The sequence below is a fragment of the Corapipo altera genome, unplaced genomic scaffold, assembly GCF_003945725.1.
Source record: "Corapipo altera isolate COAL_440 unplaced genomic scaffold, ASM394572v1 61, whole genome shotgun sequence".
Taxonomy (NCBI): domain Eukaryota; kingdom Metazoa; phylum Chordata; class Aves; order Passeriformes; family Pipridae; genus Corapipo; species Corapipo altera.
The window spans coordinates 1,421,851-1,446,240 of record NW_020884910.1 but is presented as its reverse complement, the minus strand read 5'-3'; the positions used below and the strand labels follow the sequence as shown (position 1 = coordinate 1,446,240).

The 24,390-nt window shown below is 38.2% G+C and overlaps 1 protein-coding gene across 2 annotated transcripts; it reads left to right on the top strand.

The window, feature by feature from the left end:
• The first annotated feature begins 220 nt into the window (after window positions 1-220).
• ATG3 (autophagy related 3) lies at window positions 221-21,758 on the top strand. Of its 2 annotated transcripts, XM_027653633.1 has the most exons (12): window positions 221-413; window positions 3,084-3,125; window positions 6,332-6,381; window positions 7,612-7,682; window positions 9,420-9,527; window positions 11,544-11,593; window positions 13,564-13,645; window positions 14,164-14,198; window positions 14,915-15,070; window positions 15,713-15,840; window positions 19,810-19,878; window positions 21,527-21,758. In XM_027653633.1, exons 1-12 carry the CDS (start codon window positions 342-344, stop codon window positions 21,606-21,608), a joined length of 945 nt encoding a protein of 314 aa, XP_027509434.1. In that variant the 5' UTR covers window positions 221-341; the 3' UTR covers window positions 21,609-21,758. The 2 variants fall into 2 exon arrangements, with proteins under 2 accessions (XP_027509434.1, XP_027509436.1); XM_027653635.1 differs by lacking the exons at window positions 13,564-13,645; window positions 14,164-14,198.
• Window positions 21,759-24,390: the final 2,632 nt, after the last annotated feature.

The window sequence follows — 24,390 nt, the reverse complement described above, 5'->3', positions numbered from 1 at the left end:
GGCGCGCGCCCTCACAGCCCCTCCTTGGGCACAGCGGGCCAAGCCCCGCCCCCCGCTGGGCACGTGACGGCGAGGACCTCGCTAGCCCCGCCCCTTCTCGCGCCCCCACCCACCCAACGTGAGCCCCGCCTCCGGCCCCGCCCCCTCCGCGCCTTCCCGCCTTCCGCGCGCCCTGTGTGACGTCACGCGTGCGCGACATGTGTGGGCGGTGGCGTGGGTCACGTGAGCGCGGGGGGAGGGCGCGGGCAGCGCCGTGACAGAGGGTGGGGGGCGGGCGGGCGAGCGTCCGTCTGTCCATCCGTCCGTCCGTCTGACCATCGACCGACCGACCCGCCGCCACCATGCAGAACGTCATCAACACCGTCAAGGGGAAGGCCCTGGAGGTCGCCGAGTACCTCACGCCCGTGCTCAAGGTGCCGGCGCTGCGCGGGAGCCGGGCTGGGGAGGGGGGACGGGACACCCGCGGCCGCTCCCTGCCCTTGTCCGGGCCCCAGAGCTCCGAGGTGGCGGCCGCGGGTCTCGGAAGGCGCCGTGCTGGGTGTGCTGGGCCAGAGCCATCGGCCCTTACTCCTCACTGGGCCGTGCGGGATGGAGGGAGCCCGAGCTGGAGCTCACATCCCGCTGGGAGAGGGGAGCACCCACCTGGGAGGTGCGGGCCTACTGAAGTACGGGTGTTGCTGGTCCTGCTTCTGAAGGAATGGCTTATTTGCTGCTGGTTTCTGTAAAAGTGGCAAAACTTTAACTGGTTGTGTGACCAGGAATTGAAATGCAAGCGTACAGCCAGGCTGGAGCCTGGTTTCGGAAATGCGTTGCAATGGTTATTTTGGGTAAGAGGGCGACTTCTTCAGCTGACATAAAAAAACCCCAAACCAAACAAAAGAAAGCACTTCTTAATTGTGTGAGCAGATGTTAAATTATGCAGCGTATCTTATTTCTGTGTCAGAATTACTATGTTGCTACAAGCCTCTGTGTGTTACAGTAACTGTGAATGGTAGAAATGAGCCATTTGTTTCTTATAATAGTCTGCTTGTAAAGGTTGGCAGCACATCTGTTATAATTCTTGTTATTGCTTGTTTAGGTAGAGGCAATTTGTGATTTTCTGCAGCTGTTAGACTGCATCCCACTTTCTGACTCCTATTTACAAATAATTTTTTATATAAACCCCAACTTTGTGCATGACAGCCAAGAGCTTTCTCACTACTGATTTTCGCATTTTCGAATGTTTTTGGAAAAATACTTCTCCTGTACTTGTTTATGACAGCAGTCTCTCTGCCTGTGGCTTTGTGGTTTGACCTTTTATGTGCTTTGTACTCTGCAGCTGAGATTTTTGGGCAGAAAGCAGTGATACTAAATTATTAATTGAACTTGTCCCTCTGTGGTATGTAGTGTGCTCTTCTCTGGATATTGGACTTTTCTAGAGTTGCCCACCAATGTGACACGTGTGGGCTGCAGTGAAGTTGTGGCCTGTAAAGGTGAAGTGACTTGTTTACTGTAGTACAGTTGTTGCACAGCTCATGTAATAGTGGAGGAATTCTTGTGTCCTCGTGAACTACTGAGAGGAAGCAGGAGTAGAACCTCTTAAGGAATGGGAGGTTATAGTATTATAAGTATATCAACTCATAATAATAAAAATACTCCAGCTTGGTAACTTTAGAAAGAAGCTAGACCTGTGTCTCTCACTAGCTTATGTACCACAGAATGCACAGAGTGGAAAAAGTGATTTACCCTCAGGGAATAGAGGATGGATATTTTACATGTTTTCTCTCTGCAATTCCAGAAACACAAGTCTGTGCATGTTGCCTTATGGTTCATTTTGAGGTTAAATAGTAAGTTGTCTCCACTGCGGTGTTGCACAACATGTTATTGAGGGTTCCGAGTCTTAGGGCAATTCAGATTGCTTTGGTTTCTGTCAACTAGCACATAATGATGTTATGATGTTTGTACAGCTGCAGTTTTGCCTATCTTGATCTTGTTCTCAAATGTATCTTCTTTAGAAATGAGGGAGAAAGACAGTGTCCAGTACTGTATGAAACAGGTGTGCTCGTTTCGTTTTACACAGCATATGTGATATCACACACCAGGGTGAAGGAACAGGAATAACCAAATTAAGCAGTGGCTGGTTTTCTTTAATGTTTTCTGACTGTTTGAATAAGGTAAAGTTGTGGCCAAAATCAAGATATTTTCAGTTGCTGCTTTTAGTCTTGATAGGGAAAAAAAAGTTCTTTAGGGCAAGAATTCAGCTGTGCCATGGTAGAAATTATATTCTTTTTCAAAAGCCCTTTTTGGATTGCTCTAATGCTGGGGAACAGTAGATTTCCTTGGTACTTGAGACTCTTCTGAAGAAAACAAACATGCAACCAGAAGTCAAAACAAAATACATTTCCTCTAGATTTGAATATGATAAAAGATGTTTTATCCTTAACCTTCGTACATGTCGCCTTTAATGCAAAAGTACTTTATTTCTCCATGCAGAGCTAAGTCGTGTGTCTAGTTGCCATCTATTCTTTCAGACATACAAAAACCCCTATGACAATATGCAAAAATCAAAGCTCTTACCAAGGTGAAGGCAAAGAAATGGGCATTAAAAGAAAGTTAATAACTGAGTCTTTCTGTGTAAGTTTTTCTAGCCCAGAGAAAAGTCATTTTGGTCATTCACTTCATGACCTTTTTTAACTTCAAAACCTTGTATTAATGCATTGCAGTACTGTTCAGTGCCTAGAACTTCAGAGTCCTGACTGTGAGAATCACTGGTTCTCTGTCTCTTACTGGCAAATATAATATTGAGTGCTGGGGATCTTCTCTTCATTGTTGGTATAATTGTTGGTAGCAAAAATTTTGTATATGTGATCATTTTTATAAAACCTTGCATTCTGCAACAGTTAATTTTAGTGAACCTTACATGGTCGAATAAGGAAGCTGCCTATCAGCCCTGGCAGAGGTTACCTCCAGGCTGATTCATGGGTCCTTGGACAGAGCTATTTGCAAGACAAAAGTAGAGCAGGTGTTTGTCTTTCCAGTAAAGTTGAGTAGGTTGATTTGTCAGCAGTTCTCAAAATTTCTAAACTTTTTTCTTTTTATTACAGGAGTCCAAGTTTAAGGAAACTGGAGTAATTACACCTGAAGAAGTAAGTGTTTAAAAAGAACAAAGTATTTTGAAAGTAATGGTAAATTTTTTACACAAAATGAAATGTTCATCTCAAACAGTTCATGTCTTTGCCAAATAATTGTTGCCTCTTGAAACAATTTTCATGAAGAGAAACTTGTAAATGGCCTTCTTACTCTACAGATGAAATATATCAACATACTTCCTATTGAGATGACATCTGAATGTAGGGTGCTTTTTTCCTCTGTTACATTGTGAAAAGATTGAAAGGAAGCTGGGTCAGCAGCTCCATTTCTCGTGGGAGTTCAGGACTAAAGCAGGAATGTATTGATTTAAAAAGTCTTTCCCCTCAGCAACTCAAAGAGGAACCTTTATCTTTGGAACAGTCTTTGCTTACCTCACTTTTGGTTCCTTCCAAGGCTCTGTCAAGATCATTACATATACTTGTCCACACCAAGTATCCAGTGATTATTATTTTCCCTCCTCTTCTCTATAGGCTACTTCAGGCTATCTTGCATTGCTGCCAGGCAATTGTATTTTTTAAGGACTCTGATGCAAAGAGAAACAAATGGGATTTTTTTCTGGACTAGTAAAAACACTGATTGTCTTTGGACTTCCCCGTTCTGCTTTTTCTCTTATTAAAATGGTACTGATCTGCAAATACCTTGTCTTTACAGAGGTCTAAGAAAACAATGTTAAGATTATTGTGTAGAATGAAAGAAAAATGAAACAGAATGTAGAAATGTGAAGATGAGGTGGAAAAAAATGGAACAAATGATGACTGATGGAGGTAGATAATGTGGACAGAAGTATCTTTTCTGTCATTGGTACCTTGCAGTTTTCTGCTCTGTTTTCTGGCAAGCAAGCACTGCTGCTTTCTGTGACCCAGAAGAGTACCACGCAGACAAACAGGCTTAGCAATATGTTCTCGTTCTGATAACCATATTTATGTGTGTATATATAAATATATATATTTAATAATAATACATGAGCTTCATTGTATACAAACAAGAATAACATAAAGTCTAGGAAAATGTTCTGCTAATACTTAATCCCTTCTTGATTTATGGGAGAAAACTTTGCAGGAGTACTGAAAGAAAAGGTATTTTCTATAGAATGTAGCAAGAACCACAGTATATTACATTACACAGTTTGCAGTGTTTAAACACCAGTACGACTGTGAATAGTATGTGTTCTCTGTGTCAAGATAGATGCTGCTGGGATGAATAAATTGGATCCTTCAAAACAGTAGTCAAGGGAACCAGTTATATAGCAAGAACAAATTTTTGTTAAATTTAGATGAAGCTGGAGTGTGGATCTGCTGATTGTCCCTTTGACAGTCTTTCGTCTTCCATGATGATTTTGGTCTTAATATAGTAATGATTGCTAAAGAAGGATTGAAAATCATCGACAATGGAGCTAGGATGTTATCTTTGAATGAGTTTGGATTTCCAGGGTAATTTTAGCTGTATTTTAGTCTGAGATACTAACTTTTATAGATTTTTGTAAGGTTCCTGTGGCTTGCCTCTGAAGATGAGTCAATTAGCAATGAGGCTAAAGATGACTCATTAATCAAACTCAACACCTACTCCCTCTTTTCATATATCTGTGTACTTGATTTAACTGCAAAAAATTCTTGCCTGAGTTCTTACTAGTTAATGCCTCCAAAAGTTGACACCTGTTTTAATTATATATGTAAATGCAGGCAAATCCTTAAAAAATCATTCTTTCCAGGACTAGAAATAAGATGTCCTAAAATTGATCTCCTTCCACTTTGCAATATTGATTCAGGAATGAGATAGTGTCAGTGCTTGAGAAACAGAAAGTGAAACCAACTAGATAATTTTGCTGCCTAAGCTGAAAAAAAGTAAATGGAATTTCAAGTGTTGTTTTAGGGTTTTATATCTGTTAGACCCATAAACAATGTTCTGTGTTTTTTCATCTTTAATTTTAATAATATATTTCAACATTGGTGTCACAAATAGAGTTCCAGTTCCTTGAACAGAGAGCTTTAAATAATTTTGGAGTTTCATTTGTTATTTGTTATGCAAAGGGTGATGAGTTTTAAAATTTCCATATGTATTGGGAAGGATTGCTGTTTTCTTTAAAGCCAGAGGCTTTTGTTAAAAAAATAGGTGAAAGGGAAGCACTTCCACAAAGATTAAATCTGTTAATCCCCAGGCAGTGCTGTGGTGTTTTCCCTAAACTGACCTGCCTGGCTTTGGAGGACATGTGAGAAAATGGCTGTGACACGCTGCAGGCCTGTTGTGTCACTGCAGCAGCAGCTGCTCAGCTGGGAAGGGTATTCTTATAAACTGGCATTTTAGGACAAAAGAGCAACTGTAGCAATAGCTGTGCACCTCATATTGAAACCTAACTGCTGCAAGGACCACAAAAAATTACTTCTCCTAAGTGCAGGCTTGCCTTCCTCAGTTTATATGTGCAAAAAACAAGCCTGGTGGGTTAGACTTTGCTGAGTGATATTTGAGTTTGTACACAAGTCTAGTGCTGGCAAGTCTAATATGACAGTATCACTTTGAAATAGTAATGAGATTTTATAAAAGCCTTTATCTCTCATACTAAGAACAAGCAGAGTGAATATTTTTAAAAACTGTTTCTTCAGAACAAAGTTATATGTAATTTTTTTCAGTGTACTAAGTACTTGGTAATCCATATTTAGTTAACATCAGCAATCAACTATTATAGTGATGGTATTATTAAAATGCATACTGTTTATTCTTTTGTGCAGTTCTCATTGATTCAATGAACTGATGTTGTTCTTGGGTTTCTTCTTGCTGCAACATTGTTTTGAACAGGGAAAGAGAATTAAACATGTTTTTTACATTAAGCTCTTTGTTGTCTTTGTAAAACTTTGAAGAGTGGCAAAGAAAAATAGTTTCTTTATCACAAAGTATACAATATTACCAGGTCCAGAAACTTTTTTGCTTCTTACTGTACTGGTAGGCAATACCACATCTTTTGAAACTAACTGAATTTGCTGTGGGGCTTAGTACACATTTCATTCGGGTGAAGTTGATTTAGTCTTCGCATTTTCATGGTTAACTGAGAAATGGAGTTAAAATAAAGTATCCAACTGATATAAACAGTTGTTAGTTACATAATTAATCTATCAAAAGAATGTACATCTGAAATAATAATATTGAGGAAAAATGGAGATTTTCTCATGCCATATTTAACAGTACTTTAATTTTTTTCCTGCCTTGACAGTTTGTTGCAGCTGGAGATCACTTAGTTCACCACTGTCCCACTTGGCAATGGTAAGTAAAATTGAGAGGATAATGGAAAGCTGGCATCCCTACCTGTGCATTGATGTGTTCCATTGGGTTCAGCTATACAGTTGTCTCATTTCAGAACAGTACATAGACTCTTACAGCAGAACTTTTATGATGTCTCTATATTTAAGTCAGGCGGTGCTTGCTTATTGCTGTGTAGCAGTAGTTGAATGAGGATTTGTTTGGGATTTTTTTTGATTGTTTCATTTGTCTTTCTAAGGTTTTAGAGGACATAAGTTGTTAAATACTGTGAATGCTTTTTGTGCTTACCTGCAGCATCAGCAAGTCTCCCTGAATTTGTCTTGGTGATTGAAAAAGCAAAGGCCATGTGCAACTGGAATTGCTCAGAAGTAGTTGTAAATGGCCTATTTTAGACAAGCATTTGTTAATTAAATATGTTAAAGTTGACCTGAAGCAGAACACTTTGTGTGGTGCTTGTCCTCTGAAATCCCTTATGTATCCCATGTACATATGTTTCATCTACAATAAGGGTGCAAATAAGGTGCTTCCTCACATTTTACTACTGTCTTTCATTATGAAACTAATCAGTTCCTGAATGAGCATTGTCTGTGCAGTTGGTATCATCAAGGTCTTGGCTCTATACGAGGCCATGAATTGCTGGAGGAGGAATTATCATGCTTGAATCATAGTTTCTTGCCCCTTTACCATCTCCTTCAGAGAAAATATGATGTTGAGTCTGGCCTATGTGCCAGGTGTTTGGAGTGGACTATTTAGAATGTTACTCTTATTTCAAACCAAAAACCATGAAAGGTGAAGGCAAATGCTTGAGTCGTGTGAAATCAAAAAAGATTACTTGAGCACTAGTGACTATGGACAGATTTTGTATTTATAGAGGTCTGTTTCTTGCTTTTTCTGAAGTTACTTTCTTCAGACATTTGCGACTATGTTGTCGCTGATCCTAGAAAATTTTATGTAGAATAGACTGTTTTGTCAACCCATCTTTGCTTGGCCATCTCAAGGTAAAAGTAGTTTTTGAGGCAGAAAATCGTTTTGATCCCAGACCAGTTTAGGGGTGGCCAAGGTTCTTAACCCCATATCTATATCAAGGTCTGTGTATAGGAAAGAGTCATAGCAAACAGATTCTTAGAGTAGGTCAAGAGGATTATATAAAATGTTCCTGATGCACGCTGAAAATAGAAGGGTTCTTTTGTTTGCAGATCATCAAATTCTCAAATGATGCACTTCATTTTACAGGGCTTCAGGAGAAGAACTAAAAGTCAAGGCTTATCTGCCAACAGACAAACAGTTTTTGGTAACTAAAAATGGTAAGGCTGAAGTTTAAATATAAGTGTTCTTAGGATTGATGGAATGGTTGACTGTGCTATCTACTCGTTGTCTGTATTGCTAAGGGAAGCAAATAACTTGCACTTTGAGTGCTCTGACTTTGCAATATCAAAGTTTTTCCTGCACTTCTAAATTCTTTTCCTTAGGCTGCTTGTTAGTGGAGCTTATATGAATAATAGAGCTTGCCTTGATGGAGTAAAAATGAAATTCAAACATTATAAACCTCTGTCTGTCTTCCTCTCTCCTATCCTTCAACTCATATTCAGTATCTGAAAGGAAAATGTGTTTATTTTCCTCTTTCTTTTGCAAACTGAGGCTGTTGAAGAGTTCCCAAAATGTCTTTCATGAGGACACTGATACTTCTAGTTCAGATATGTAGTTAATGTCACTGTCTCTGTCAATAGCAATCATATAAAAGCAATTTTAAATAAACTTATATCACCTTCAAAGTTGTGTATGTATATTACTTGTGGTGATTACCTTTTTAATGGATAAGAAGGCTAACATCTTGGCACAACCATGAGGAAATAATTTCCTCAAAAGATCTTGTATCAAAATGTGTGAATGCCGTTAGATGAACCTTTAGTACTGAGAACAGCCTGAGGAAATTTTTACCTGCAATGGGTTATATTCTGTGCTTGAATTTCAGTTACTGGCTTTTGGAGCCTTACAATGCACTGTTGGGAATATTATTACAGTAGTGGTGGACAGACTTTCATAAGATGGTCCTGATGGTTGGATGGCCAAGTGATCTACTGTTTCTCTTTTCTTGTCACTTCTGGGGTCTCCCTCATTACTCTGATCTTTCTAGATCACATTTCAAAATAATGCATTTCCTGTTGATGGTGTCACATTGTCCTGCCACCTGAGTAAAAGCTGTGGGCTATGGGTGAGGCTGGGGGCCATCCTACTGACCTCACTTTGAAACTCTTTGGAAGACTTCACTGTGACTTTCACACCCCTCTCCTCCTCCTCTGAAAGATCAAACTGCAGCTTTCAAAATCTGCCCTTCATGTGGCAGATTTGTTTTTCTCCACGTCGGTAGAAAAGGAACATTTTCTACATAGTCTTTGTTTATGCTGTAGGAAAATGTCTGGTTTGCCTTAATCAGATACACGTTCTTTCTTTGACTATTTTCTGAAAACTTTGTCTAAATCTGTACTTGAATGGCTCTGTAACACATATGACTGAAGTTACTCTAAATAACATGTTAATTCTAACCTTCTAAAATTCTAGATGTTAATTTAGAATTAAGCATACCTAATATATTGCATAAATAGCCAATGCAAACTTTTAGCAGAATTCTAAAGACAAATTAATTTGGAAAACTGATGCAAATCCAGGCAAAATTGTGCTTAAACCAGAAGTTGTTTACCAATGTGAACGAAAGTAATAGATTGTCTCCAGTTGTTAGCAAATTAGAAGTTAATTCTTTTCTAATCCTTAAGAGTTTGGGTGAGAAGGCTCTCGTGGGTAACAGAAGAATGAACTTTCAAGGCCACTGCAATTGTTGTATTTTACATGAAATAAAACATCTGGTACAGCACATCAATTTTGCAAGTTCGGGCTTTTGCATTTGAAGTATAGGTTTAGGATTCCCTAAATAAGGATATATGAGAGACTGCCACATTTCAGAAGGCCTTGTGGGATAATTTCTTGCTCCAGTCTGTTTTTGTATAAGATTGACTGCATTCATTTTGTTTTGCAATCTTTTGCAGTGCCGTGCTATAAAAGGTGTAAGCAGATGGAGTACTCAGATGAGCAGGAAGCAATTATAGAAGAAGATGATGGTGATGGGGGATGGGTGGACACTTTTCACAATGCAGGTACTCAAAAGTCTTACCTCAGGCTTTGTGTTTGATAATCTGATTTTCAGTTTACACTCTCTGAAAGTAAAATTTTTCTTGTATACAGATGACTGTGTGCTAGTATCTAGTCTAGGAGAAATAAGTTATGCTGTCAGTTAACCACTTGATTGGTACATGAGTGCTCAGCTTTTTAACTCTGTGGCTTTATATGCCTGAAACAGGCCACTTTTCAGAGGTGTTGGCAACAATTTCAGTATTCTCTTATTGCAGTTCTAGGAACTTATTTTAACAAATGAGCTGTGTAGTGGCTCATTCCTGAGTAAGAGAATCCTGTGAAGATAATGGTGGTTTAAAGTATTTGAAGAATATGGAAATATTTCTTTATTTTTAGGTTAAGATTGCATGTGAAGCACGTTGAGATCTATATCTTAATGATGACCTCAACTGACTTAATTTTTTTAGTGTTTCCCATTCTGTTGAATTGTTGGATTGAGCTGAAAGGAGGAATCATTAGAAAATAGCAATCTTAGTATCTGATGTAAGTAGAGGAAGTGGGTGTAGTACTAAAAAGAAAGAAAATATTATTAAGTAGAGAGATGTGTGGGAGATGATGCTTTTTTATCATAAGTCCTTAGATAAGCTTGTGTTGATAAAGAAGTCTAAAAATTACTGCTTACATGAATCTTTCTCACCGGCTTTTCTAGCAGCCTCTTATAAATCCTTTTGCTCTTTTCTAAGAATTGGAAATTATATTAGTTTTAGTCTTGTTTCTTGATGTTCTATAATGAGTTAATAAAATTCTGTCCTTCACTGATGTTTTGTCCACCATTTCCAAACCCAGAAGGTACTCCTCTCAGTTTTTACTTTCTTTGCTGTAAATTTTCTGCTGTAATATGGAAAAAGTTCACTGAATAGTTCAATCAGGGTCGGGAGAAAAAGGGTGGGAGATGATGCCTTTTGTTTCTCTGGACATATATTTTTCATCATTGGCAGTTCTTAAATGCATCACAGTTCATAATTGAACACCCCACACCAAAGAAATGGTTTGGAATATCTTTGTCATGTCCTTGAATTAAGGATGTAGTCTCCATCCCTGCTGTGAATAGACTTCTATGCCAAGTTTTTCTATTTAGGGTTGACTGGTTTGGGCACCATGCTGTGGGAGCACAACTGTAACACTCTGTTTACACCTGGCCAGGTCTCCAAATGCTGTCAAATAAGATAAAAACAGTCTGTTTCCACCCATCTGTATAGATGTCTTTGATAGTACCACTTGTGGTAGGAAAAAATGTGTTCAGATGATCATACAGCCACTAGAAATGTATTATTTCCAAGCAGCATTCAGCTGGCATTTCTGATCTTTAAATAGTTATTTCTGATGAGCAGTTCTGTGATTCCAGGTTTGTTCTCCACACTGATGTAACTTATTTTGAGTTAAAGAGTTAATTAGATAAGTTTACTCTGTCAAAGCAGAATTTTGGCATGTATCCCAAAAAGTACTGGGTGAGAACTGCAGTAAAACTATAAAGCTAATGGGGAGGAACTCAAGAGTAGACACTATTGGGATTTGGGATGGTTTTTACTCTCACTTCCTCTCAGCTAAAAGCATTGAGTGTTCTCCTACATTGTGCTTTGTCATTGCTTTCAAGATACTCAGAAATACTCAAAAATGCATGCCTTTCTCATGAAGTTGAGATCCATTATTGTGATGGCAGTGCCTATCCTGAACTCACTTTTATGCAAAAGTACCTTAAAATTGAAGTCCAAATACGATGTATTCCATCAATAAATTTTGTATGACATGCCACAGCTGTGCTGTGGTGCTGCATGTTACTGCTATGGTTTGCTTTTGGATGTCCAGTGCTAAGCACATTACCAATACCAAATGAACAGCCTTCTAAATAACAAAATTGTTGTGAGAGGTAACTTAGAAATATGGTATGCTTCTTTCTGAAATCTTTGCACCCTCTTTCTATTCTATTCTCTACCAGAGAAACAAGCTTTTTTAACACTGACTTCTTGTTCAATTAACAGGTGTAGTGGGCGCAACAGAAGCAGTTAAGGAGATCACACTAGACAGTAAGGTACTTGTTTCTAAATTTTCTTGTTGCTTTATTACAGGACCTAAAGGTAATAGAAGTTTTACCTGTAGCAATCTAGTTCTCCCTATGAAAGATTAAAATGTACTTTGTCACTAGTTGTCTTGCAGATATACATTGACCTTTGTAGCCCGTGGTATTAGTCTGCAGGCACGTGCACATATGCATTATAAGCATGTGCATTTCCTTATTACTGTGTTTACTGAGGCATTTGTCTTTTTAGAATGTCCTTAGGTAGGCTTCTACAAACTGAAAATGAAGTTCTGTTTACACTGATGCAGCACATTTGCACTTCAAGAGATTACTGTTTGGAGATCCAATGTAAAGAAATTTTTATATGGAAAAATAGTGTAGGGATATAAAGTATTACTTTGTAATCTTTAACTAGTGCAAGCAGCGTTTTAACACATTTGGTCCTGTTTGACAGGCTTATGCTTCTGGTTTATAAGTAGTAAAGCTGTTTAAATGTATACATCTTACAAAGTCATCAGTTTTTGCATGTGTTTCCAAAAAGTCACTGCAGCAGGAGAAAAATCTGAAATTGAAGTCTTCAGGAAACTGAGAACGATTGGAAGTACTTGAAATGAGAACGTATTGGCTAACATGTTTAAAAAATGTGGACAGAGTCACAGACACAAAATGCTTTTAAAGATGAGTTGGTTTCTGAAGTGGAATTCTAACTCTGTGCTGTGAGAGTTTGCTAAACCGTCCAAGCACTAGGCTTTGGATTCTAAAAATTAGAGGGAAAGAGAATGGACTGCCCAGTGCTAGCACACAATTGTAAACAGCTCAAAATGCCATTGATACTGTGAAGTATGTGGAATTCAAGTGAGACTGTACTAAATGTCGTAAAAATACTGCTTTTTTTATGAGTCAGTAACATAAGGGTGAAAGAAACACTCTGAAGAATAGCTACAGTTCATCACTGTTTCTACCAAACACAGTACTTGCAGAATGTCACTGTGATTTATAACTTCTCTTGTGTGTTTTGAGTTGGATTTCACTTCTAATTTATTGTATGTAAAAAAAACTTGCTTGCTTGGACCATGGGTCCAGTCCAGGAGAACAACCCTTTTCTGGTGATGTTCTGTTTGACAGTGCACGTTGTAACTTAGTTTCTTACTAGCTGTGATGTTTCCTGTTTTTTAAATTAAAAAACCAGCCACCTGATGCTTGCAATTAGAACAACTTCTAATTATAATAATTATTTTGAGTATTCAAGTCTTCTTGAAACCTGTGTAAATTGAAACCTCTGCCTTCTGAATTTCACTGGAGTTGTCTGTTGGATTCAAATGCTGTACAAGGCCCCGAAGAAAAAGTCTGTGGGCTTGTGCTGTATTCATTTCTATTGGACTTATGTTTCCTTGGACTATGATATCAAAATGTGATCTCTTTTGGGACTCTCTTGTGTTTTAGAAACAATTATAGAGCTGGACAAGGCTCATAGTTTGTGGAAATGGATGACACTTTTAGTCATATGATTTAGTCATATGATTTTACGTATTCGGGCAAGGAGCAGGGAATTGGACTTAATCATCCATATGAGTCCCTTCATTGAGATATTTTATGATAACTGCTGCACAGTTGGACATGGGTTAGGACTTACAAAATCTTAACCTACAAGTTTAATCTTAGCTGTTAAGTCATTGCCTTTCATTTGAGGTCTTTTCACTGTTTAACACCATGTTCACTCTGCTTAGGAATTAAATCATTCCAGGTTGCAAAGTCAAAGGAGAACTTTTTAAGTGGATCTTTAATGTCATACTAGGACTTTGAAACTAAGATGAGTTAATAAGCAAATATTTGAGTCCAGTGTAGTATTTCTTAATATTGCAGAAATTATTCTTCTGGTTCACTGAATGTATTGACTGGACTTGCACCTTAAATTTGCTGAGGCTATAAGCTGTATAGATGCAACAGTCTTTAAAGCAGTGTTTTCAATTTAACTTCTTAAGGATAATTTAAAAATACCAGAGTGTTCAGCATCTTGTGAAGATGATGATGAGGAAGATGAAGGAGAAGCTGCAGACATGGAAGGTATTTCCTTAAATTGGGTGGGACATGCTTTATTTCAGGCCTTTAAGTAAAGCAGTACTCTCTAAGAATCACTCTTTATTTTCATGGAATGCATGCTGGAACATTCAGCAGGCATATGCTCTTTAACATCTTTTGTATGGTCTTATTGATGCATGTTTACTCTGACTTGTGTGCCAAAACCTGTGTGAATGTTAGTGACTGGGAAGTTAATCTGTGTAGCAGAACAGATCCAAGCAAGTATAAATTAGGGATTTAGCACAGCTTCCTTCCAACTTCATATCTACACTTAAACTCAATCTGCCTCTATAAAACCACTGAAGGATTGCTCATCACCTGCTTACTGTAGTCTTGATCAAAGTTTTATGAAAAAAGGAATGGTCTGGTTTGGGGATTGGGAAGTCTACTTGAATAAAACATCTTTAGATACATGTAGATTTTTTTAAAGGAGTTGTTTATGAATGACAAATATGATGACTAGCTACAAGCTGAACATAGAATTTTATGGGTCTTCTTTTCAGAGTATGAAGAAAGTGGGCTATTGGAGACAGACGATGTGAGTGAACAGTTCTCTATCTTGTCTGTTACAATATAAAAACAAGCAAATGAATGAAATAACAAACGTATGAGTAGTGGGATTACTGAGCCTGGTTTCTTGTGGATTTGTCTCCAGACAACCTACTGCAGTAACCTAAACCCTTGGGTTCTCAAAGGTTCCAATCACAGAAATTTTGGTTGGTTTTGCTAATCCATTTTGCTCTGCTCACACAGTGCTGTATTCATGAGAAGTAAAAAATGCAGTGGTTGTTCTTGAGGTTTACATATGGAGGATGAGTGGCTTGGAGGTTCAGTAGATTCCACTAATGCATCAGACTGTCAGGAGAGAAAACAGGGCACCATTATTTGTGCTACTATCCTAAGGTCTTCGTGAACCTACATAAACTGAGACCTCTTCCTTCTGAATTTCATTGGAATTGTCTGTTACTTGTGAAAGAAGGTAGGGGGATGTAACAAGGTAGCTGCATACTTCCTTAAGAAATCTTTTTTGAAAAGTAAAAAACCCCGTTAAAAATAAAACCAAAAATACTTGGTGGGAGAGAAACTGATACTCATAATTTAAAGATAAAAACAAATCCCAAAAGCCTAGGGTTTTTTTAATGCTCACTTAAGAACATTCATAAAGGTTCTACAGCTTTACGTAACTACTTGGGATGGGAAAGGAGAGAACTCAAACAAGACTGTACTAATCTTGTCATTTTTATCTTGAAACAGGCAACACTTGACACAAGACAGATTGTGGAAGCTAACAAAGCTAAAGTTGATGTTGGAGGGGAAGATGCTATTCTACAGACTAGAACCTATGACCTCTACATCACTTATGACAAATATTACCAAACTCCAAGGCTCTGGTTATTTGGATATGATGAGGTATATAGTTCAGTTGGTTTTTTTTCCCTACTTCTGTAAAATTAGATTCACTGTGTCAAATAGCAAGGCTATTTTGTTGCTTATTCATAGTAGAAATTTAAAGGAAAGAATGGTGAGAAAGCAATTAAACAGGCTTGTAGGCAGGAGTTATGGTACTTGCAGGAAGTAGGAACAACTTATATGAAAAGTGCACTTGGTAACTGAGCACATTTGGAAGGAAGCAAATTGTGCTCTGTCACTGGAGTTTCTGTTATCACTGTAGAGCTGGTAATAACCCCAGTAAACTCAGTCAAGTAAGTGGGTTTGTGTTTCCATCATCTTCAGAGGGAAAGGATTAGATGAATCTTTCTTCCCTTTAGTGACTAAATTTCTTAAGTTAAAGTTGGTTAGAACTTACAGCTCAAATACGTAGGTGGGAACCTAGCTGGTTGTCAAACATATTGACTTTATCATTCACCTGGTATATTAAAAAGAAAAAACTGTGCAGCACTAGTTCTATAGCATATGGATTTTGTGTACCTTCAGAACTGTTAAGTTTAAGGTGCTTATAATTTATGGTGCGTCACCTGTTAATGATGTTAGAAAAGAGCAAGATTTTTTGCTATTAATGCTTTTGTTTTCCTGTTCCTTTTACCTCTATAGCAACGGCAGCCTTTAACAGTAGAGCACATGTATGAAGATATTAGTCAAGATCACGTCAAGAAAACAGTGACCATTGAAAACCATCCTCATCTTCCTCCACCTCCCATGTGCTCAGTTCATCCATGCAGGTAAATCTTTGTTTCTGGTCTGATTCAGCAGGCAGACACAAAGCACTTCAGTGTCCTTATTAAGGATTTTGTTCAGGTTCTCTGGACATCCTCCACAGTTGGCTGCCATAGTGGTCTTTTATTTTCTGAGGCAGTATGAGAGGAAGAATTTGGCAATTCTCGGAATTCATTCCAGTGCTCACTGCAGCAAGTGTGTTCAGCAGTTAGTGCTGTCTTCTCTCTGATCAACTTGCTTTTACTCAGCTTCCCTACAGACTCCAGAAGATGGCAGACTACTAGAACGCTATCAAGTTCTGTCCTTGCAGCTGTTTTTTGGGAAGGGTCAAAATATGTGTACTTTGGCAGCAGAAAAAGCTATTTGAACATGAAATAACAGTTTTTTATTTTATGTTAACTATCTTCTGCTCCCCCAGAAGTCCTTGAAATTTTGCACTTATAAGTAGAGATCCTCTGATTGCCACACAAACCAAAACACACTTGTGTTTTTAGGGTGTTTTCTGTTGTATTTTCCACATTTCTCACCAAAGACAGAGGAAGCCTGTAGTTTGACTTGCTGCATAGGTATTTTTTCTAGGTCTTTGAAAGGTGCATTCTGTCTTAGCTATAGGCTCCAACATCCTTTTAGGTGTCTTAGTGATACAGAGCTGATATCTTAGACAGTGTAACTCCTCAGCTTCTTGACAATATTAAGTTCTTGGAGATATGAGTTTGGGCTTTTATCTCATTTTAAAAAAAGACACCCTTTTTAATATTGCGTATGTTTTTTAAAAAAAAAGTTCAGATTGCCTCTTTAAGTCTTTTAATTTCCTTTGACTTAAAGAAACATGTCAGGGGTCTTTATCACTAGTTGAGGTGTCAAATAATCAGCTTGTTCTTGACAAACTTGTGGTAGGTTTTGCTGACTCAAAGCCATTATTTGGTCATCAGTCTTGGGAAGGGTATACCATTCTTTAGAGAGAGCAAGGGAACTTTGCAAGAAGTATTTTATGGCTACTTTTCATCTTATTATGAGGATGTATATTCATGACCTTAGTAAAGTTTGTGTTTTCTGGAAGCCCTGCTAGTAAATTGGTTGGGAAGCTTCTGTTGATGGATGCAGGCTGGGAGGGCACTCTCAGAAGGAACTTAATAACCAGATATTTGAGCATGACCGCCCTCACTGACTGAGTAGAAGTGTGGGGTTTATACTGTGGCCTCTGCTTAACTTTTCTAATACCTTTGCAGACTAAGAACCAATGTAATGTTAATCTGTGAATTTGGATTGAGTCTCTTCATGGGTGAGAGCTCTGTGGTCATGTTTTCACTTCTTCCCCTGAAGCCAGTGAAGTGCCAGTTCCTTTGTTATGTAATGCACATCTACACTTGAAGAAATGGTTTGCATCATGAGCCTTGTTTCAATTTTAAGAATGAAAGAGGTGATTTATAATGAAGTGAGACAGATTTGCTGCTCATCTTAAATGTGGAGGAAACTTTGTGTCTAGTTCTTCTCAAAGAGCAATCTAGTTGACCAGCAACTGCTTAACATTTGAAAGATTTGAAAAGGTAATCTTGAAACTGTGAAGAAAGAGGCCAACAGTGTATCCAAAATGAAGGTTTTAAGTATATGTTCTCTTACTTTCCAAGGTGAGCTATTCTATTTTTTTAATTTGGTAAGGCTAACAGCTAAGAAGGTCTGGGGTTTTGAGGTAAAAAGTAATAGCTGAAACTATTGTCTTTAATTCAGCTAGGAAATACCAGTGTTTAGCTACCACTGTTGCTTCCCATCATGTTACAAGAATTGTGTAATGTAGGATATTTGTATGATACTAAACTAACTTATCTGTTTCTTGTGACGTGAATATCTTCATGCCATGCGTCAGAGAAAGGAAAGAAACAGCAGTTGGATGCTGTTGGCAGCTGCTTGACATAACTTCTATTTTAAGTAGTTAGTTAAAATTGTTCATCTTGCAGCTCTGCTGTAAGTTTTATTTCTTGTCAGCATTTTTATGGTACTGGGAGGAACATAGTTAACTTCCTCATTAATTGCTGTAAGCGGCTTTAATCTCAATTCTCAGCTTTTTATGTGGTTGTTATGAAGGGACTATTAAACAAGTTACTACTAAACATTTACAATTTAACTGTAATTACTTGCACTGATTCCGAGGGCTTATTTTTCTCCATTTCAGACTAAATGGTGATAACCTTCTCAAGTCTTTTTCCTTCTTGTGTACTCTAAATATCTGTAAGGAAGCAACTAGAGGCAACTGTAAGGAGCAGTGAATTGAGCCAGTATGCTCTTAGAGACTTCTAATAGCTTCAGGGTGACCTTTATTCTGTGCCATCAGAAAAAAAAATAGTCCACAGTTATGGATAAGGTCAAAACTTTAGTTTTGGCAGTGGCCAAGTTCCTGTATAGAAGCAACTGACCTTGGCACCTGAAAGAGCATGTGTTCCACATGGACATCGTGAGGATCCAGAACTGGAATCCACTGTGAGGATTAGTAGATTTGCAAAGATGAAGAGCAAATGACAAATGCTGACCTTTAGTATTTCCCTGGACTTGCATGTTCCTGTTTACAATGTGTCTTGGTAGCTTTGCAACAGCTTCCTTCCTTGTTTGCAGTTGCTGGCAGCACAATTAACTACAGAGTAGCTACTAAGTGCCAGTTGCTGGTGAGCTATTTAAATTGACATACTGATATCAAAGCATGGTCAGAAAGTTATGCAAACTCTGCTTACCGCTCGCCTTGTTGTCAGTCAGCACGTAGGTTGTTTTAGGATGGGCATTTCAAACTACTGCTGCTCACCAGCCTGCAGTGCTGTGTACGTGGATGTCCATAGCCCTGTATGGCATCACTGATAAAGATTGCCTAAGGAATCGTGTATTTAAAACAAAGTTGAAGTATAGATAAAAGAAAGATTAGTTACACTACCTGGGAGGTTGTGTTACAAGTGTATAAATAAAACATAAATACAGTTGTTTTCTCCTCTGACTTGGTATGTTCTTCAGCCCCTGGTTTAAGTGGTGTAAGAACTGAACACAAGACCATTGCAAATTGTACCTGGTCATTAAAAGATTTGAAACCTTCATCATTACAGATATTCAAAACCAGACCAGATAAGGTCCTGGGCAATTTGTTCTAGTTTGCTGCTCGTTGAGCAAGGAGGGTTAGACTAGATGAAGACTGTCTCTTCCAACCTTAGCTATTCTGTAATTCTCTGTTATATTCCCAGGATCAGCTTTGTACATAAATATTGTGTGTTGCATAGTAGGTTGGGTATGTCACTGATGAGAATGTAAAAACTTAGTGACCTGAGGAAATATTTATCCTCCTCTGTAGTGCTTTACAATAACAGTCCCAAGAGAGAATAAAGTACCTTAGAAACTGTTGATTAGCTATAGAACTCAAGTTACCACCAGAGAAAATCTCTATATCCTAAAACAGTCCTAGAGCAGCAGTTCTGAATTTATACAGACTTAGTTTAACCTACCTAGGAAACTATGACTTGTTTTAGTGTTCGAAACCTCTTAAGCTTTACAAATTTAAGAGTGCAGCAGAGGCAGCCAAGAATGTTGCAGCAGTTTCTAGGCATCTTCTTCAGGAGGAATCTAGGAACTTCTGGTGGCTTCCTCCTGGTCACAGTTACCTTCTGGGGGCTTACCTGGTGGCTTAATTGGAATTTAGCAGTTAAAAATTATACTAGAGTCAAGCAGTATATATTGACTCTCATTATGGCACTCAGTCTCCATTGTGGCATGGAACATTTTTTACTTTCCTTGTAAGGAGTTTTAAAGATAATGTTACGTTCGTCACTTAGTATTATCTTTCAGTTACTGTTGGGATTTTATTTTCTCAGTAAACTGAAAATTTCCTCTTGCTGTTTCTGAAACTAACAGTCCAAAATTATTTGATTTGCAGAGAACCTAATCTTACTGAGAGGAAGGGGGTATTACTTTTTCCTTAAAATATTTTCTGATCTGTTTTTCAGGCATGCAGAAGTCATGAAGAAAATAATTGAGACTGTTGCAGAAGGTGGGGGAGAACTTGGAGTTCATATGTATCCTTTTTTACTACAGTCATTCTTGGAGATTTCTCCGGTGTAAGGAGCTGTCACCTCAAGGTTCCTAAACTGGAATGCAATTGTGTGTGAAAGCAGTGAACAACTGCTTGGGGTGGCTCTTGCTAGAGTTCTCAGATGAGCTCCATTGTACAAACACTCTGTTAAGTAGCTGGGGGGCTGGGAGTGGTGTATGGCAGGAGCAATGGGGGAAGGTAGGTAGGATTGGAGGGACAGAATTGAGCCCTTGTTTGTAGGGATGTGAAGGAGGTAGCTGTGAGCATGAAACAGAGATCCCAGTGTAGGAGGGTGAGACTGGAGGTTCATAGACTCCATCTGGAGTATAATCACTCCTTTGAACAGCTTTGTATTACCTTTGAAATTCATTTCTGAAAGATGTAGAGGTCCCATTATTTTCTACTCTGCACGTGAGCAGTAACTTGGTAAAACATTTAGCTGACAAAAAGGCAATGAAAATTACTAAAACCATTCTGTACATCAATATCAAATGCTTCACCATTAGAATTTTCTTTCAGCAAGCTGACTCATCTTAGTTATGCTTTGTAGTAAATGATACTATGCTTTCTGACTGAAGTAACCTCCATGTTAGAAACAAGTGTGTCCTTTCAGAATAGTGTTCTTTGCTGCTGTAAGGCAAGAAAGGAGGAATTACTGAGCAGTTATAGGTCTCGAATTGGTAAAATTCCCATTTACTTTATAAGTTGAGACTTGCTCAATTTGTGCAGCAATCAACTGAAACAGAACTGGAAAATAACTGTCTGACAAGGTGGTTCAAGTCCCCTACTCCTCAACAGTTACAAATAGTTTGTTTTCAAGGTTTTGATTACTTTTTTTATTATTACTTAACAAATTGAGGCATTTTTAATGTGCGATTTCTCTCGCCATAATGTGTTTGTGAAGAAACGGCCATGAGACTGATACATCAAAATAGTAAAGTTTACTTCTATCCAGTACCAATGCAACTTAATAGTCAATTGAAAGTTGTGATTTATTTTAATTCTGCAGTTCCCTGACTGCCTCATTCCCTCATGGAGAGACACTTTAGATTATAATTATCTAACATACTCCAGACTGCAAAGTCAGGCCCAACATGCATTTGAAGGTGATATATACAAGGGAACTCTCCTCTACAAAGGCAGACTGCTCAGCATAGTAAGGCTAATCTCTGCACTCATTAACAGGAAGGACCTCTTTCAAAGGATGGTTCAGAACAGGAAAACCAATTTCTTTTTCTGAGCCACTGAAACAATGAGGAGGATCCTGCTTTGCCTGCCACTACAGGAGGGTAGCTAGGGATTAGCCTTGCTGGGTGGAATTCACCTTGGCATTTGTTTACAAATACTAAGTATGTAAATGGTATTGTGTTTGTGTGGTGTCTGCAAGATTTATTGAAAATAGCTCCTGTTTCCCTCTCTTAACTTAAAACAGGAAGATCTGTGTGTTTGGTCAAGCATTGGCTGTCATTACCAGAATTCTGCTGTATAATTTCCCAGTCTCTAACTGCATAATTGCTAGGTGTTATTTTCCTATTAGCAAGAAATACTGTTGAGCTGATCACTGAATGTGAATTCTGCTTTGTTTTACAGGATTTCTAGCTATTGTACATTTTCCTTAATATGAAGCTCAGGTACCTTCTTATTTTCTTGAAATTTGTACAGGCGGTCATTCCAACAATAGAATATGACTACACGAGGCACTTTACAATGTAACTAAAATAAGAGATGTACTCCTCTAATTATAAAATCTTTTTTTAAATAACCCATCCATGTGACTTACACAACATTATACACAATTTCTGTAACTAATCTTTTATCAACTTGATGCATTAAAATAAAATGTTCCATTACCAGCCTTTTTAATAAAAATCTTTGTGTGTAATATAAATAAATCACGTTCATTCCGATACAGACGCTGCACTAAGAAGTGGGATTTTTTTTCTCCATGATTCCTTCAATTTCCTTTCATCAGAAGACTATTTTTGTGTGTGTTGGAAACTGAAATCTACTTTTATAGTAGAAGCCTAATACTTTTAGCTTCATTGGTGATTCCTGAAAATGTAAATTTTCTTTTTTTTTTCCTCTCCTATTTAAATTCACTTAGAGTTATGTGGGTTTATTCCCTGCCTATGAATGGTATGTTTCCTCTATGTGGAGGAGGATTTTGATAGCTGAACAAAATGAGTGACTGTCTTGTTAGGAAAGTTTGACTACATCTTAAACTAAAATAACAGTAACCAGTCTTTGAAAGTTGGTTTAGATTTACACTTGAGCAAGACTAGTGTTTTGAGATGGAATGTTTTGGGAGACAAAGCAGGAATATTGGTATGTAGTCTGTTCGTCTTCTAATAAAGACAGGAACAGTCTTATTGACAAAATTACAGCTTGAGGGTAAAGGGAGAGGATTGCGGTGGCAGAGCAAGGTTCAATCTTGATTATTTGTGTGCCTCACCAGCACTAATTGGTAGTCTAATAGCATGGTTTCCTCTTTGGAGTAAACATAAACCGAGTTATTTATGAATTCAGATATTGCAGATGCGTCCAGGCTTCAGCAGCCACTTTCTGCACTGTGAAATGTTAAGGTTTTTATTAATGAAAATGAGAGGATGGGACCATCATCTCTCACTATACGTATGTGTATATATTTATACTCATTAGGTTCACTTAAACTGGCTTTTAGGACAGCATCTTTGTCTCCCAAACACCCACCTTGCGTTCTGCAAGGTAATCAGAAGTTAGGTGTCTGCAGTGGACTGAATTTGCTGTTGGGTAGGAAGTTTGGTTCCTGTCCTGACACAACTGGTCCCTGTTTTGGCTGTCCTCTGTACCATGCTCTTACTTACATGAGAGCCTGTAATCAGTTCTGCATTCTATGCTTAAACTGGCTTTCCTCTTTTGATATCTATCTTCACTTCCTCTTTTTTGGACTATATCTTAGGCAATATCCATGTAAGTGAGCTGAAACCTGTTAAAACTTAACCACACCCACTGAGTCATGCCATAGGATTTTTCCTATCAGACTAATGTCAAAGATGTTTTGGGCTTTCTGGTAACAAAGGAAGTAGCTGTCCTCCACCCAATAAAGAGGGTAGTTTGGAGGGGAGCAAAGAGAGGGAGTAGGACTTAAAATAACTAATAATGATGTATATTTTTTTCCTCTGCTGCGTCAGAATCTTTTGAAACATCCTTCTCCTTAAAAGGTGTCTATTCGTCTTTAGGAAGGTGAATTAGTTTCACCAGTCTCCAGTAAGTTGTCAAATATCACATTCTTCCTTGTCAGGCTGTTGATGGAAGTAAGTGGTGTGATTTTTTTATTTTAAGAAAAAGTATAAACCAATGAAGGCCTTTTTCTCTGACCCAAGCAGAACAACAGAGGCACAGCAGAACTGAAGAGAACTAGCCAATGGCTACCATCAGCACCATGATATTTAATGCTTGACGGCATTCTTAGCACAGAAATGTCTGGTGTTACAAAACCCAAAGCTTGGTGACTCATATGTGGTGCTCTGCTTGGCTGCATATCAAAGTGGCTGTACCTGAGCAAGCAAACTTGACCTGGGTACACTTGCAGCAATTGTACTGTACCTTAGTCCTCCTCTTCTTTTGGGACTAATACTTAAAATTCCTGATAGAACAGAATACTGCTGCTGTAGGAACTGCTATAAACATATGCGGACGTAGTAAACCTCAGTTATAGCTTCTGTCAAATCCTACGTGGTCATTAATGGTCTGAATTTTGTCTCTGCATCAGAATAGCTTTTGAGAAGTTCTGCTGTGCTGCAGTCCACTTTCCTACTGCACATCTTACAGCTCTTGTGGTTCTATTTGCCTTCTAGATCTCTATCTCTTAATCTTGAACTTGGAGTACATTCCCCTTTACAGGTGCTGCATGCAGCAAAGATGTGGGTGAAATTTTGATTGTACTGAATCTGAAAGTTATGCACGAGGAATGGGTTGTGGTGCAAAGGGGATAACCTCACAGAAGTGTAAAATAACAAACATCACAAGCTCTATGGTCAAACTTCAGATACCTAGTTCTCAATTTACATGAAATGTTTTTAAAATACAAAAAAATACTTGCTCATGATAAAAAACAAGTGTAGAAGAGAAAAAAACAACAAAGCAGTAAATTCCAAGCAGTATGTGGGAAGTTCAGTCCTGTATTTAGTCTTCTGAAAGTCTAATCGAAGTCTAAGCTATAAATAATGGAGGGTGGAAATACTGTTTAAACAAACAGAGTAATTTCAACTTTGTCCTTCTGTGGCTGCATTTTTACATATGGGAAAATGGAACTTGCTTAACCAGCTTGTTTATCAAACAGCCTGAGCCACTGCTGGAGAACTAGACTGCCCTGAATTTATCTGTGTGGTGAAGTCTGTAGGGACAGATACAATTTACTGTCTTATGCTAAAAGCTTACTGATTTCATGTTTCAGAAAGAAACACACCTATCTGCTTTTCTATTGGAAAATAACTTTCTCTGCTACTAACTTCTT

Coding starts and splice junctions, on each gene's coding strand:
- ATG3 (XM_027653633.1), top strand. CDS start 342: ATGCAGAACGTCATCAACACCGTCAAGGGGAAGGCCCTGGAGGTCGCC. Junction 9,528..11,543: donor GGACACTTTTCACAATGCAG/GTACTCAAAAGT, acceptor TTCAATTAACAG/GTGTAGTGGGCGCAACAGAA. Junction 15,841..19,809: donor TGCTCAGTTCATCCATGCAG/GTAAATCTTTGT, acceptor TCTGTTTTTCAG/GCATGCAGAAGTCATGAAGA.